Genomic DNA, 17603 nt, shown 5'->3' with positions numbered 1-17603 from the left:
TATTATAGAGGTAAGTGCTACTGGTCTGTAATGATTCGATTCACAGGGATGAGATCTTTGGGTACAGGAATAATAGTGGCAGTTGTCCAGAGGGCGAGGACAGTTGCTGTCTGTAGTGACTCTTTAAAAAGTGAATGAAGGACAGGAGATAGTCATACATATGTTTATTATTATTATTATTATTATTATTATTATTATTATTGATAATTATTATTAATAACCGAAATAATGACTTTACTCAAAAAAATCTTCTCTTCTGTGTCAGTCTTCACCACGTGTCATGAAAGTACCACAACACATATGTGTGGTGCTGCTGACACAGGTGTTGGTATTCTAAAGTAGAACAAGGATGCTCTGTATTGATGTTACTTTACGTTTTCATTCTATTTTTTTATAATTAATTTTATTTTCCTGAATTTAAAAATGCAAACTCTCTCTCTCTCTCTCTCTCTCTCTCTCTCTCTCCAGTTGTTGGCTATTGTACTGAATATGCATTATCAGAGGTGACAGAAAGCAACTCACTGGTGCTCTTTGTAACATAATGTTGGATATTTTATGTGATTCCCAATTACAGTGTCCCTTATGTTTGCTCTTAACATAGCATTCTTGGTAAGAAAATGAAAATGACATGTGTAAGGACTTGAAATCTGCAGTGTATTTAAAGCTGAATATATATATATATATATATATATATATATATATATATATATATATATATATATATATATATATATATATATATATATATATATATATATATATATATATATATATAAAATAATAATAATAATAATAATAATAATTATAATAATATATGTATATGTATATGTATATGTATATGTATAAGAATGAAGTTTCACAGTCTCTATTGTCTTTATTGAAATTTCAGTTTAAATGTTGGTGCCCCTTTAATGAAACCTTACCCAAGCATGCAGTGACTTCTGTTTATGCAATAACCCCCTGGAGTTCAGCAGGCAGGGCTAAACTTGCTACTTTTTGAGATCCACCCAGACGTCTCCCTGCAATGGACCTTTAGCACAATATTTTTCATGCTGATGTTGTCCTGTATTGTAACAAAATATAAACTGCTTTGTGTCAATTAAATTAGAAATAACGAAAATGGACAGTATTAATACAGTGACCCAGATAAACTGGCACTCAAAAGCGGAGAAAAGTGATGATGATCAGTCAACGTCAAGTTCACAGGTTGTTTGTGGAGGATGTCGAAAGAAACTCTGGAGTTTGTTACCAGTGAATTATAAAGAAGAAACTGTAGAACTGCTAAAACTGGCTGGACCAGTGGTAAGTGTGAAAAGAGTACAAATTCTAAAGGTTCTTTAAAAAAAGCAATAGGTATGATGTGATTAATTTTGTAGAAGACATAAGAACATAAATATGCATCTTTAAAAATAGACAGATGTATTTAATTAAGTCTATCTGTCTGTCTGTTTATATTCATCTATATAGACATATTTTATTAGACTCGTTTATAAAAAAAAATAGGTAATTGAATAGTAAGTTTAGCAGAATAATGTAAAATAATGATCAAATACTAGGTCAGTAGTGGCTGTAATCCGCATGACAAATCAAACATACAATATTGTAGCTTTAACACTGGAACAATTTGACAATGTATTGTGGTTATCATATCCTCAAAATGTTTCTTCTCTTCATACAGTTTATATCTCAGCTGATGATCTTTCTGATCAGCTTTATCAGCACTGTGTTCTGTGGACACTTGGGGAAAACTGAACTGGCTGGTGTGGCTCTGGCTATTGCTGTGAGTTCACAAATTACTTCATTATAGTGGCATTCATTAAAATGCTCATTACATTTGTAAATACATCCTTTTTGCTCACAGGTTATTAATGTGACTGGCATCTCCATTGGCTCTGGATTGGCTTCTGCATGCGATACACTCATCTCTCAGGTCTGATTTTCAGTAATGTGTATCATTTGTACTCAGGTGTCATTTAAATTGAATTGTGTCCTCCAGACTTTTGGCAGCAATAATCTGAAGCGGGTGGGTGTGATACTGCAGAGAGGGATTCTCATCCTCCTGTTGGCCTGTTTCCCTTGCTGGGCACTGCTCATCAATACAGAGCCCATCCTGCTTGCTGTCCGACAGAGTCCCAGTGTGGCCAGGTCTGACACTTTAAGCATTAACTGAAAGTTATGCATTAAATAAAGTTCCTGTTTAGCAAAACATACCTACATTTGCTGATAAAACACTAGTTTTCAGTATATTTTAATGGATGTAAATTACGCAGGTATTGTGAAATAAGTTGGTTTAAACATAATGTCATATCATCTGGGCAAGTGACCATCACATGGACCTACACTTTGCTTTTTTTGTGATTACTCTCTCTCTCTCTCTCTCTCTCTCTCTCTCTCTCTCTCAGTCTGTCACAACTCTATGTAAAAATATTTATGCCTGCTCTGCCTGTGAGTAACACATTAAACATTTTAAATGTTTCCACTATAACTATGAACAATTAACAAATTAAAAACTATTCCACTATATGACTTTTTTAAAAAAAATTCAGGCTGCCTTCATGTACCAGCTGCAAGGACGATATCTTCAAAATCAGGTAAACCCAAGCAATGTTTTTCCATTGCTAATTTGCCTGAGTTAAGTGTTCATATATAGCCTACTGTACACTTTAAAAAGTGGTAACCAGCTATTATTACCATAGAGAGCTATTTTTAAATGATTTAAGCGATTTTGAAATGAAGCGTGCGTTTTAGATATGAGTGGTTTAGATAATAAAGTAACTATTTTTGGCTAATTTTTAATGTTGCCATTTTTTCAGTATGATGGTCTGTTTTTCTTTGTATGTTTAGGGTATTATTTGGCCTCAGGTCATCACAGGAGCAGCGGGAAACATCCTCAATGCTTTAATAAACTACATCTTCCTTCATCTGCTTGATCTTGGTGTGCCGTAAGAAGCTTTCCAGTTTCTGTTTATCCCGTTTCCAAGGATCTTAGTTTGTTGTCATTTATTTCTAAAGAACCCAGGCTTAAAAGTATTAATGTGGTCGCAATAACTGTACCATTTTTTTTTTTTCTAACTCACAGAGGATCTGCTGCTGCAAACACTATTTCCCAGTATTCCTTAGCTGTGTTTCTCTATGTATACATCCGCTGGAAGGGCCTGCATGAAGCCACATGGGATGGTGAATGTTTTATTTGGTTTTCAAGAGAGTGTATGTTTTTGATATAGGACACAATATCAAAATATTGCTGTTTTTTACAATACACAATATCATATTGGTGTTTTATAATCCAATATGACATTCAAAACTGACAAGAGTCAAGGAATGTGATGTATTTTCACCACATGCCTTTTCACTGCAAGCTAGTTTTGAAATGTTTAAATGTTACTATAGTTTAATATTTATTGTTATTATTATTATTATTATTCCATGAATAACAAATCTTTTAAAAAAAATTTTTACCATTAAATAAATATTTCAAAGGGGACGTCTCTTGCGGGAGAAGTATGTAACAGTTTTATGTCTTGGTCCAAAGTATGTTCTTTTTTAATATTTGACCAGAAAGTTGTTCACTATGTGACTGATGATGATGTGGTGGAGAGTTCACTGAAATGTTTTTGATGAGTCATGTCTCACCTGGTTAATTTTATAACATATTGCCTGGTACTCAGTGTTAAAACATCATATCTTTTTTTTCTAATCTTCATCTATTATTATTGAATAAATAAATCCGGTATTTGATTTTTCACCATGTATCCTAGGCTGGTCTCTTGACTGTCTGCAGGAATGGGGTGCCTTCATTCGCTTGGCTTTTCCCAGCATGCTCATGCTATGTGTGGAGTGGTGGACATATGAGATTGGTGGATTCCTAGCAGGTTTGCAATATTTTATTGTTTTTATCTAATTAAATTAATTTGTCATGAATATATTTGTGATCTTGATGTATTTTATTGTTGTAGGGCTCATCAGTGAGACTGAGCTAGGAGCCCAATCTGTTGTGTATGAGCTGGCCACTATTGCATATATGGTAGGTGTACAAATATTTACTTAACCCGTAACAAAAACAAAACTCTACTTGTGCTGATTTCAGGGGTCTTCTCAGACCCAACAGCACCAGTTTTCTTTTACTGGTCAATGGGTCAAGATATAAGCATTACGTTCATATAAAAGATAAACTGAAATTGGAACCTGTTGACAGATCTGTGGAACTAAGAAGTGCCACATTTCTGTTTTTCCACATTCACTTTTTACATTACTAAAAGTATCAGTTCTCATTAGAAAATATTATTATGTTATCCTCTACATGGGTGGTAAAAACAGATACATGGGTTGGTAACAGCAACCAGATCATACATTATAATCAAATACACCAGTCTTTTATTTATTTATTTATTTTTCTAAAACAACTCACTGTAATATGTATAAAATTGAACAAATGATAAAATAATTAGATCCTGACAGCTGTAAGAGCATGCACAGGAATGCAGCTGCCTTACCTGTAACACTTTACTGAAGATTCTGATTTTCTCTCATGGGAAATAAGTTTGTGTGAGGTTTAACTTAACCCATACTTTAAATTAAATTATTAAATCTAGTGCCAGAAATAACTGAAATACTGTACATGTACAGTTTTAATAATAAATACAAATAATTATAATTATAATAATTGCTGTTGAAATAGGATAGAAGTAACAGAAAAAAACAGTTGTAGCAGTAACAAGTTCTGTTTCTGAACATCTGTAACAAATTATATTTTAATTCCTTTGTTTGAAGTATACAGATTACATTGAACATAAATTGCCTTCTTTTGTCATTCAGTTTCTTATTATTATCAACTTTTAGTTTCCACTGGGATTTGCAGTGGCAGCCAGTGTGAGGGTGGGAAATGCACTAGGAGCTGGAAACACAGAACAAGCCAAGCTGTCTGCCAAAGTATCTTTAGCCTGTGGACGTATGTGATCTGTTCATCAACAGCTTTTTCATGACTGATGCTTAAAATGCCCAAATGTTTCACTGAAAAAATTGCATAATTGAACATTTTTTACTATAAAAAAATTAACATGTATATAGTTATTGGTTTATGGTTACTGGTTTTAGTTTACCCTCATAGTGTGCTTAATTTTTTTTTCTTCTTCTAGTGCTGGTTTCTTGTGTGGTGGCAACCTTAATTGGAAGTACAAAAGATATTATTGGATACATCTTTACCACAGAAGAGTAAGTGTTTACAGAAATCTACAGTTCAGATTGAATTACACTAAAAAGCAATATAACATTTTACATTGGATATTGTGTATATTCCAAAAATTGTACATACAGTATCAAGAAGGTACACTTCTATTAATATGAAAAGGAGAAACTGCAACATGCGGTATGACAGCTTGTGTAAAGAAGTCCCATCTTCTGAATAAGTATTCATTTTGGAATCGTATTAGGAGCATGTTATTGTGGCCATTAAAACATTCAACTATTAATATCTGATCCGTGTGCTAAACTATCTCTCTCTACAGGCAGATAGTGCTCAGAGTATCAGAGGTCATGATCATGTATGGCTTCTTTCATTTATTTGATGCCATTGCGGTAAGATTTAATTTGTTCAGTATATTATTTATAATTAAATTTTGCACTAGAAAAAAAAAAATCTGTAAATATGCATTTATTTTCTGAAATTGAATAAAATATTAAAAGTCTAGACATTATTCATAACATCACTGGTATATTGTTTTTTCTTGTTTCATAAAAGTGTGTGGTTATATTCCTATAATTGTAATAAAAATAATTATTATATATATATATATTTTTTTAATCTGTAGGGCATTACAGGTGGCATTGTCAGAGGTGCTGGAAAGCAGCTGCTCGGTGCTCTTTGTAATATTGTGGGATATTATTTTGTGGGATTCCCAACTGGAGTGTCTCTGATGTTTGCTCTCAGCATGGGCATAATTGGTAGGTGTCTTGCAAACAGATTCAAGCCATGGAAGCCACATGATAACATAAGAATTTAATGTGGTGAAATAAAAACATTCTCAGTGAATTTCAAAATAAAAAAATTCCTCAGTTACATTTGACCAAAAAAACAAAACAAAAACAAAAAAACACATTTTTGTAGAAATTTGAATGTGTGCCCGGGCTTCTACACTGAATGGCTTGACTATAAATGTTAACAAAAAGATATCACATTGAAGGCTGATAGGGATAAGGAAACCCAGCAACCATCTGAGCAAGCACCAAAAGTGATTTTTTTTATTTTTTCACTGACATAATCCTTTATCCTCTGAATAAGTGAAAAGCCATTAGGAGCAATAAATGAATGACAGGAGCATAATGAAACATCACCCTTGGAAATAAATGAATACAATAAAAAATTTAAAAATAAAACAGATAGAATAGAAGAATAATAGAGCAGTGTGACTCTACAATTTTCATAGTCATGAAAATAAAGAAAACTCTTTGAATGAGAAGGTGTGTCCAAACTTTTGGTCTGTACTGTATATATATATATAGCTTCTCGGATTGAGTTGGGCAGGCCATTCCACCTGGAGTAAAAGTGACTTTGTGCTTCTTTGGGATGGCACAATCAAGCAACGTTCACTTGCAGAATGCAAGTTTCTAGAGGGCACATAATCTGAAGTAATACATTTAGGTAAATGGGTGCAGAGCCAGTGGTGATTTTGTAGGCATACATCAATGTTTTGAATTTTATGTGAGCAGCTATTGGTACCCAGTGCAAATTGATAAACAGAGGTGTGAAATGTATTCTTTTCTGCGCATAAAAATTAATCTTGCTGCCGCGTTCAGAATTAATACAGAACAAGAGCTTGAACAAGGAGTGGTGCAGCATGTTCCAAAAGAAAGGGCCTGATCTTCTTGATGTTAAATAAAGCAAATCTGCAGGACCGGACACTTTTAGCAATGTGGTCTGAGAAAGTCAGCTGATCATCAGTCATAACTCCAAGGTTTCTGGCTGTTTTTGAAGGAGTTATGGTTGATGTGCCTAACTTGATGGTGAAACTGTGATGAAACAATGGGTTTGCTGGAACCACAAGCAGTTCTGTCTGTATATGTGAATATATATATATATATATATATATATATATATATACATTCACAAATATCATAAATCCACAAATTACCCACCCACCGTCTACATTCATTTGCATTGGCTCAAATAGAAAAAAGCCATAAAAAAGGTACCGTAAAATATATTTAATATTGAATACAACCATAACATTTGATTGTATAACAAGCCAAGCCACAGTATTACATTTTACATGCTTATGAAAATGATAATAGCGTGACTGGCTATAGCAAGAATGTGCTACAGTTGGTCAGCGAGTACTGGCTATTATCTTATTAGCTGGAGTAGATGATAGGTGTCTGGTGGTAGTGGTTTTAGAAACAGTGCACAGAGGAGAAGTAAGAAAGGCAATCTTTAATGAACAGAAACACATTTTGACAATTCAAGTAACATTAATTCAGGACAAAGGATGACAGAAACTGATGGCTTATAAAAGGCAGGCAACTAAGGAGGAAACGTCTCGGTTAAGTACGTAACCCTCTTTCTGATGGAGGGAACGGAGACCATATGTCGAACGACATATGGGGTCTCACTTGGGAGGCCAGTCATCTCTGAGTTTAAGAGAAAACGCCAATGAAAATTGGCTAGTGAAATTAACATACCTGAGCCACACCCATTGCCAATGGGTATAAATAGGGCGACAGATGCATCCACTGATTAGGGTTTATGTTGAGGAGCCAATAACGTGTCCCGGCAACAGCGACCGGTTCAAGGTTGTGGCATGGGGACATAACGTCTCCGTTCCCTCCATCAGGGAACGAGGGTTACATACGTAACCGAGACGTTCCCTATCTATCGGTCACTACGGGTTATGTCGAACGATATGGGGTCCTATGGAAAACGCCACAACCTGAACACCATCACAACCCTGTGGTGCTTCAATTGCCGGCAAGACGTGGCGTGCCACAAAAGCTACGCTTAAGGTCATAACCTTCCCAAAGCCCCAGCGCAATTTCACTGACCTTGGTACTGAAGGGGCCAAAGGGTTAGTACATCGCTGCTGGAGAAGGCCACGCTGCTGTTCAGCCCACACAAAGTTAGTGGAAGGGATTTCAACCTTTGGTGAAAGATTGCTTCAAATCTTCCGTATTTGTTCTTTCAGCTTGGCAAGACAATGGGGAAGCGAGCCTAGGAACAGGCCACTACGGAGACCACATCCTACCCGAGGTGACGTGGAGATACTGATATGGACTGACCCAGGGAGCAGTACTACATGTGGAAAGGGTCTCTGAGGCAGGTCCTACCTTCTGAAGCTCTGGGTGCAGTCCACGTATATGCAAAGCGCTCTTACGGGACACAGCAACGCCAAGGCTAGATCTGCCTCCTCCAGGGGCTTACAGGTTCACCACCTGGTCTCAGAAGGGAGTGGTGGGAACCTTGGGCATGTATCCAGGCCGGGGTCTCAGGACAATGTGAGAGTATATCGGCCCGGACACAAGGCACTCTTCACTTCACACTCTTCACCGAAAATGCTTGGAGGTCCCCGACCATCTGATGGAAGTGAGCGCGACCAGGAGTGCTGTCTTGAGAGACAGGAACTTAAGCTCGACTGAATCCAGTGGCTCAAAGGGACCCCTCTGGAGTCCTGCCAGGACAATAGAGAGGTCCCAGGAGGGAATCAGGGGTGTCCTAGGAGGATGTAACCTTCTGGCACCCCTCAGGAAACTAACGATCAGGTCATGCCTCCCCAGGGACCAGCCGTCCACTGCATCGTGATGGGCTGCAATGGGTGACAGTCCACACTCCAACCTTTCTTGCAGCAAAGAAAGCACGACTCTGACCGGGCATCTCCACCAATTTGTGAACAGACTCCACTTCAGAGCATAGGCCTGCTTTGTAGAGGGGGCTCTAGCCTGAGTGATAGTGTCTACCACTGCTGGTGGCAGATCACTTAGGTCTGCCACGTCCCGTCCAGAAGCCACACATAGAGGTTCCAAAGAACTGGACGCAGCTGCTAAATGGTGCCAAGCCCTAGAGAGAGGAGGTCCCTCCTCAGGGGGATTCGCCAGGGAGGGGCTGTCACGAGGAGCATGAGTTCCGAAAACCAGGTCCGGGTGGGCCAGTAACACAACCAACATGACCTGTTCCTCGTCCTCCCTGACCTTGCACAGCATCTGTGCGAGCAGGCTCACTGGGGAAATGAATACTTGCATAGAGCCCAAGGCCCATGTGCCAGTGCATCCGTGCCCAGGGGGTCTGGGACAGGGAATAGTACAGCTGGCAGTGGGAGGACTCGTGGGAAGTTAACATGTCTACCTGGGCTTCCCCGAATCGACTCCAGATCAGCTGGACCGTCTGGGGATGGAGTCCCCATTCCCCAGAAAAGGTGAGCGCATGAGCGCATGAGCGCATGAGCGCATCGGCTGCACGATTGAGCTCCCCCGGGATGTGGATAGCACGCAGTGACTTGAGCCGCATCTGACGGGCGAGTTGGGAAATGCGACCAGATCGTTGACCGCCATGTCGGTTGGTGTACGAAACAGCCGCAGTGTAGTGAAATTGCTCTTTTATGAAAAAAACTGTGGATTCTCCACCCGGCCTTCCTCCAAGGTAAGGAGTGGGGCTGTCTCTGCCAGCTCCTGAAGAGCAGTCTCCCACATCTCCGAGTTGCCCGAGTAAGGGCCGCTTAGTCGTCTTCCTAGAGGACTTCGCAACTGGAAGTGACACAGGGGTCGCCTCTCTCCCTCACGGGGCTCTACGTGCCAGCCTCGAAGAACTCGAAGCACGGGGCGGAGCTGGTGTGGAGGATGCAGGGTGGCGCCCATGGCAACGAGCAGGCTGAGGCACTGCCCGTGACGGACTGGTGGCAAATGGAGGATCACGTCGGGTTGAGATGTGCTGTATGGGCTCAGTCTGCTGTTGTTCTGTCAGGAACTGGTGGGCACAGCTCCTGACAGTGTCGCCACACAGGACAGCCTGGGAGATGGGAGTGTCGAGAAAGTGCACTTTGTCAACGTCTGTCATACAGACCAGGCTTAACCAGAAACAGCACTATTGGATCACCAGAGTGGACATCACCTTCCCGATGGACTGCATCTTGACTTCTGTCACCCGGAAGGGTGAGGTCAGTCACTGTGCGCAGCTCCTTCATCAACCTCGGGTTGTTCTACCCTCGTGCATTTGTTAAAGCCTTGGCTTGGTGAGTTTGCAGGATAGCCATGGCACGCAGTGCAGAGGCAGCTTGGCCCGCAGCACTTTAAGCCTTGGCAGCGAGAGCGGCTTACAGGCCTTGGGTGAGAGGCGAGGACTATTCATCCCAGTGGCTGCGATTTGCAGACACAAGTGCACTGCATTCGCACTTTCCTGCTGGGTAATGTCGACGCAGCCCTCGGTGCATTCACCTACATCCTGATGCTCACAGCTGCCAGGGCAAGCATGGCTGTCAACTCTGGGTCCAATTCGGCAGTGGCGACAACACCCGAGGGGGGCAGCCCCGCCGAATCTTCATCCACACAGTTCAATAGCCCATCCCCGATGGTGGCGTCAGTGGTGTCCCTGGGCATTCAAAAATCTAATGAGTGGATGCACCAGTCATCCTATTTATACCCGTAGGCACGGGGAGTGGCTCAGGTATGTTAAATCCACTAGCCAATTTTCATTGGCGTTTTCTCTTAAACTCAGAGATGATTGGCCTCCTACCTGAGACCCCATATGTCGTTTGACATAACTCGTAGTGACCGACAGATAGGGAACAAGATGATTAACATAATACAGGTGGAAACTAATGGATGGTAATTAACTAAATGAGCTTGAACTGAACAAAATAATCACAGACAGAAACTAACATGTGACAGTAGATGGAGTTCACGCATTTGTGGATTTGTCAGTGCAATGCTAAGAAATGTTTTTACTAGCAGATTGAATTAAACACTAGGGGTGTCACGATTTCGATTTTAAATCGAAATCGATCGAAATTAAGTCACAGTCTCGAACTTCGAATTAAAAAATGGAATCGTCGATGCTGCCACGCCCCCATGTTGTATGACGGCAAATCAATGACAAAAATAACCGAGCATTCAACTGATGCTGGCGCGCGCGCGCTATATGGCTTCCGCGAGAGGAAAACTGAATCGGATGCGAAGAAACGGGAGCCCGCGAGCTCATTTCAAACTCTCGCGCGCGTGACATGTACTCTGCGCGCAATAAAAGCCCTCGCGCGCGCATGCTCATTCCCCACATCCTCGCGCTTGATCATCTCACCTCTGCTCGCGCGAACAATTTTATTTTTGTCAGTCGTGGGGCGGGGCTTGCTGTTTTAATTGTTATCTCAAATGTCATTGGTTATTCCCCTTTTCCTATAGTCAGTATTCGACGCCTGTTAGAAAATGAGTAATAATTCACTTGACTTGACCCATGACTTCATCAGTGGACCAGATACATGCGAGTAATCATTTCTTTTGCTTGTTTAATTTATTTTTGTCTTTAATGTAATTTAATGCATTGTTTATAGAGTACATCTTTTGTAGATACTTGATTAACTGGAATTCTTCTGATTGTTAGTGATTGCAGTCTTGTAATAAGAGATACACATATTTTACAGACTGTAATGATGCACACACACACACACACACAACAACACACACACACACACACACATACTGTACATACATTCATAATATATATATATATATATATATATATATATATATATATATATATAAATAAATAAATCTAAATGAATGACAGTGAAGTGTTTAATAAGCGTTTTATCTTTAATCTTTTAATTAGATACATTGTAATATTTGAAGGTTAGTTTAGTCATTTTTTATTGTTTTTGTTTGTTTTGTTATGAACTTGAATGTCATCTTTTGTGACTGCACTTACAAAAGAGAAACTGGATGTCAGTTTATTTTAAGTTTTCAATTGACTAAAGATATAAGTTATTGTTACATTATGTTGTTAATAAAAGTTTTAAATTTGACAGTGTAATGTGGTACATTGCAAACAAAGGTCAGATATTATATTACATAAAAGTCTAGTTTGAAAAATGACAATCTGTGCTTTAAAGAGAATAAATGTAAAAATCGAGAATCGAATCGATCCGTGACCTTAGAATCGAAAATGCAATCGAATCGAGGATTTGGAGAATCGTGACACCCCTATTAAACACCTATCAGGCAACGTCCACACGAAGCCAGAGCTTTCCCTATAAAATCTTTTTTTCTTCATTTCTCATCTCAAGAAATATCTGTGTCCACACGAAATGACAAAACCAAGACAAAACGATGAAGTATACATGCCAGACCACTATGTGGCACTGTAATTTTTCCACATAGAAAGCCTACACTAAAAACAGGAAGAAGACTTGGGCTATGCGCATAAACATTGCACAGGGTATACAGTTGAACATAGAACAATAAATTTATTAATCTGTGTTAATGTTAGTTAATAAAAAGACAATCATTGCTGCTGTTACATGATGTACTGTAGCGTTGTCTGATTAGGGGCAAGACGTGGGCTGATGAGGTCATCGTTTCAGAAAATATACAGATTCACAGTCCAAACGAAAACAGAAGGGCAGCGTTTTCAAATTTATCCACTTTGGGAACTGGTTTCAATAAATATCGGTTTCACTCTCCCAAAACTCCGGATCCTATGGAAGAAACGACTATATGATACAAAATGTATGCGTATACAGCAAAATGCATCTCCGTATGGACAGGGTATCAGTCTACACCATCTAGAGTGTCATTACAGAACTTTACAATTTTGGGGGGATACAATGATGCAGAAAAATATACAGCAATGAAGAGTTTAAATTCTAAAACATGATGAGATCAAAATAGACTAGGGTGACCATATGAGCCATTTTCCCAGGACGCATCCTAGCCAGGATTTCTATATTGCCTAAAACGTCTAAAGTAGTTTGACCAATAACCTGCAGGTATGTTACATAATCAACCAATCATATCGTGTGAGAAGGTAAGATCTACAGACAACGATCAAAGCAATGCAAATACACGTACATGTTAGGCGTTTGTTTGTTCATTCAACTTGAGGTGTCGCTGTGCACCGATCATTGTTAGACACCAAAGTACCAAAAGAGTGATTTTAATGCATAAGGAGCTATCTGCTCTGCTCTCTATAGCTCTTATGAATGTCATACAATGATTGATCTGCACAGCACAAACATTCAAAATTTGGATATTTTTGGCAATATAAAAATCCTGGCAAGGACGTGTCCTGGGAAAATGGCTCATATGGTCTCCCTAAAATAGACACACAAATATTATTTTATTATTTTATTAAAATACTAATTAAAATAATATTGAACTAAAATATAGAACATTCATTTAACTGAACAAAGGTGTCAAATTCAAGGTGTTTGGTCACTTATAACTACATAGGAGTACAAGTGGGACTCGTAAGTTAGGAACATTAGAGGGTTAAATTCAGATAACACGCTGAATTCATCCATCTTTTCTTGTCTCTTCTCTCAATTGTTAGGTCTGTGGATTGGATTATTTGGATGTGTTTTCCTACAGTCTTTGTTCTTTATCATCCTCATTTGCAAACTGGATTGGAAAAAAGCGACTCAAGAGGTGGGTCTATTTTCTTAATCCACATCTATATTCTGATTTGATAGATAATGACTTATGTCTTTATTTATTATTATTATTTTTTTTTTTTTTTCAGGCCTTGATCAGAGCAGGTGTACCACCCCCTAAGATTAAAGATGAATCTTACGCTATGGAAAATAAGGGCTGCACAGAAGGTACTTTTTTTGTGTTTGTGGTTTATGAAAAGATGAACAAAATGGACTTTCCCTGTTAACTGATAAAACTGTCCTTTGTCATTATACAGAAGTACCACAGGTATCACAGCACACTGAAGAAAGCCAAACACATGCAAACACAGATGTGGAGGGTCTCAGTGAAGGAGGAGGAATAACAGATGCTGGCACAAAGATCAGAGTTGGTGAGGTTTTGACAACCAAACAGCTTATTATCCGTCGGGGACTTGCGGTTTTCTTCATGCTGCTTATACTAGCTGGAGGGATTGTGTTAAATAAGGTGCTCACTGGATTTCTCAGATGAGCATAATGAAAACAGAGTTTTGTTTGCAATCCAATCCAAGATTTTTTTTCTTTCTTTTTTATCCATCATTGCCTGGGCCACCTAAGCAAAGTTAATAGTATTTGAGGTAGATTCATGTGTTTTATTTATTTTTCTATTTATTTTTTAATTCCAAGCAGCCTTTTTGCAATCTCTAGTATTAGATGTGGTAATTGTGTCATGGACTTGCACTGTGAAAGTAAAACATTTCTGGAAAGGTTTTTTTTTTTTCATTCTCTCTTTCTTTTATTTTTTTATTTTATTTTTTTATTTTTATTTTTTTTAGGATAAGCTGTAATGGTTACTTGACATGTATTTTTTATTTATTGTCATTCTTGGGTTTGTTTGTCAAGCACATTTACGCTGAAGACCATTTTTACCCAGGAAAAAAATCCTGTGAATGTATAGTTATTTTACTTATTATTATTAAATTTTTTTTAATATGTACTTGTTACTCATATTCAAAAATATCAAAAAATTTTGGACATCTTAGGGACGGACCTTATTTCAGATATGCAGATTCTCTAGGAGAAAATTAGGCTACACTTCGTTTTTAAGTGTCCTTGTTACAGTGTAATTATACATTTAAGAACTGGGTTATATTAATGAACTACATGTACTAACTACTTTATATGTTTAGGATTGGGGTTTGGCTTAGGGTCACTTGCATTTAATTATGCATAATTAATTCTTAAGGTAATAGAAAGTACATGTAATGTAATATGTAACAAGGACACCTTAAAATAAAGTGTTGCCAAAAATTATTGAATTAGCATAACTAACTGGAACCCAAAGAGACGTCTGCATGAGGAAATCTTTTGCTTTTTCACAAAATTTCCATTTGAATGGATTCCTGCATGATTTTGCCAGTGAAAAAATGCAGAACAATGGTAAATGTGACAGCACATTTAGCCTGTGTTTAGTTAGATTGCATGGTGTGGACCAGCACTGAAATGAAAATGTATGATCATTGTGTTATTGTCTTGATTTAAACACTTTAATGAAATGAAATCTAATAAATGAAATGAAATAAAATCTTCTCAACAAAATCTTTTAATAAACCAATTACTGAAGAATCACAAACAACAGAGTGTGTGCTGTCTGATGCTGTAACTGACTTTTGAAGGTGTAAAATGCGAACTATAGGCATCAAACAAGTGTTATCTGTTAAAAAATATCCAATAATTAGTGGCATTTTCATTGTTTGGTCACAAATAGAGAGGTCTTGACCACCGAAGAGATGGATATCTGTCGAACACTTTTAGCTTTCCTACTAATGCTTATAGTAGCCTGAGGGATTGAATGAGCATATTAATTTCTTAGATGAGCATAATAATTGAAGATTAATTATTGTGTTAAAAAAAAAAAAATCACACCAAAGATGTTAGAAATTATAATTATACCCTGTGTTGTTTTAGACTATTTAAAAGATGCATACAAAGAACATGATCTTATCAAATAATTTGTGAACACCTGATGTACAGTACTTAAAGGGGTAAATTGTGTCATTTACTCAGATATTCTGACAAGATATTCTAAAGAATGTTCTAACAGTACAGTAGAGGGTAAGTGATTTTCATTTTTGGGGTGAACTATCCCTTTGATTATTGAAAATTATTTTTTACTGTGAATATGCAAAATATGTCCTGCATAAAAAATTGTGATCATGCAGCAGTTTTTCTCTCTTAAACTATTTAAAATCTATGCCCCGTCTTTCTGAAATGTGTTGATTTTTACAAAGCTCAGTGGTCTGAAAAGCAAGGTGTGCTCTGACTGGCCAGCTATCCAGTGCATTGTGATTGGCTGAATACCTCAAGTGTGTGACTGATAGTGATGGGAAGTTCGGATCATTTTACCGACTCAGACTTTTGAGTCTCATTCAGCAAAATGAACGAATCTTTTTTCGAGTCATTTCGTTCATTTTAGCAAAATGTAATTAAAATATTAAGTGCTACCTCCCCAACACATCTAGTACTTACGCAAACGTTGATCACACTACAAACAATACAAAACTAAAATGCTATAAGATACAGAAAAAAAATAGTCATTCTTTACCTGGGTCTTCAGTCTGTGATTAGCTCATCTCACCTCTTACCTGACAAGAAGTCTTCAAGTTTAAGTCATTCCTTATTCACGTGACAGACCCATACGCAAAACTAACACAGTCTTGAGCCGGAAAGAGAATTGATTAGTTCATCTCATGAGTCTTTCGGGTCTCGGGGTCGAGTTTGACTCGTTCCTTAATCACGTGACAGCCCCATACCCAAAACTAATGCAGTCTTGAGCCGAAAAGAGAATTGATTAGTTCATCTCATGAGTCTTTCGGGTCTCGGGTCGAGTTTGACTCGTTCCTTAATCACGTGATATATAATATATAATAATTGCTTTTCCTAGGCAGACTTGACATATTGGTGTAATATATGTATAAGAAGATGGTTATGATAACTTCAGCTTTAACAGTTTTAACCCAGCTCAGAGTGAGGAGTTTCAGATCCTGGTCCGACTGCCAGTGCAGGGGCCATGTTTTGGGAAGACTTTGACGGGAGGGTAGCAAGCTTGAAGCCTTCTGCTACCTCTTCTAAGACCTCAGATGATATGATGGAGATGCGGGCCAACCTTGCAGAGCTACTCTTACCCCGCACATCAGACCCTCTGGCCTGGTGGAGGAGATGTTCACCAGTATACAAAAGCCTTTCTGAAGTCACAAAGACAAGACTTTGCATTGTGGCCACATCCGTGCCATCTGAATTTTTTTTTTTTTTTTCTAAAACTGGGCAGATTATCTCAGATAGAAGAAATCACAGACTCAGCCCATCCAAGGTCAGGGAGCTTGTTTTTTTTTTTTTTTTTTTTTTTTTTTTTAAATTAAAATGCAAACATGCCTTAAAGCAAGTCCTAAAAATATAGCCAGAGTGTGTTATTTATTTTAAAGCTTATTTATTTTTATTTATTTAGAAAAAGAGTAGCTTGTTGTGCAATATTTTTGTTGTTGTTGTTGTGATTTTAAAGGTAATTTGTTATTGTTATAAGGCTCCGTAGCTTTAGTATCTCTTAATTTTCATTTATTTTTTATTCAAATGGTTTAAAATTATTTTGGGAATAGTTGTCCTCTTTCATATAAAGTTTTTATTTTGGCACAAAAGTGTTATTTATTTTAAAACGCATTCATTTAAAATTATTATGTAAAAAATCAAAGCTTGTTGTGCAGTATTTAGTTTTTATTTATTTATTTTTATTTTTTTTTTATTGTACTTTTAAAGTTCATTTGTTAAGGTTATTAGACCCTGTGGCTTTATTATCTTTTAATTTTAATTTCATTTTTAATTATTTACATTTTTATTATTTTAATTTATTTTGGAATAGTTGTCCTCTTTGTTACAAAGCTTTTCTGGCACAAAAATAAACAATAAACCACAATTCAAAAGTACCTACACAGTGTTTTTAATGTAAAGTGTCATATGTTACAAAAGTATGGT

The 17603-nt window shown here is 37.6% G+C and overlaps 1 protein-coding gene across 1 annotated transcript; it reads left to right on the top strand.

Annotated features, from left to right (window-relative positions):
* The first annotated feature begins 1007 nt into the window (after positions 1 to 1007).
* Positions 1008 to 15723, top strand: LOC127985959 (multidrug and toxin extrusion protein 1). The gene is made up of 17 exons (XM_052588174.1): positions 1008 to 1302; positions 1679 to 1780; positions 1862 to 1930; positions 1997 to 2145; positions 2403 to 2445; positions 2547 to 2591; positions 2845 to 2942; positions 3080 to 3177; positions 3759 to 3872; positions 3957 to 4024; positions 4840 to 4948; positions 5136 to 5211; positions 5505 to 5574; positions 5808 to 5940; positions 13520 to 13614; positions 13709 to 13787; positions 13877 to 15723. Exons 1-17 carry the CDS (start codon positions 1120 to 1122, stop codon positions 14107 to 14109), a joined length of 1764 nt encoding a protein of 587 aa, XP_052444134.1. The 5' UTR covers positions 1008 to 1119; the 3' UTR covers positions 14110 to 15723.
* Positions 15724 to 17603: the final 1880 nt, after the last annotated feature.

The sequence above is a fragment of the Carassius gibelio genome, chromosome B21 (assembly GCF_023724105.1).
Source record: "Carassius gibelio isolate Cgi1373 ecotype wild population from Czech Republic chromosome B21, carGib1.2-hapl.c, whole genome shotgun sequence".
NCBI lineage: Eukaryota > Metazoa > Chordata > Actinopteri > Cypriniformes > Cyprinidae > Carassius > Carassius gibelio.
The sequence above is the reverse complement of the archived record's forward strand: the minus strand, read 5'-3'. Positions and strand labels throughout refer to the sequence as shown.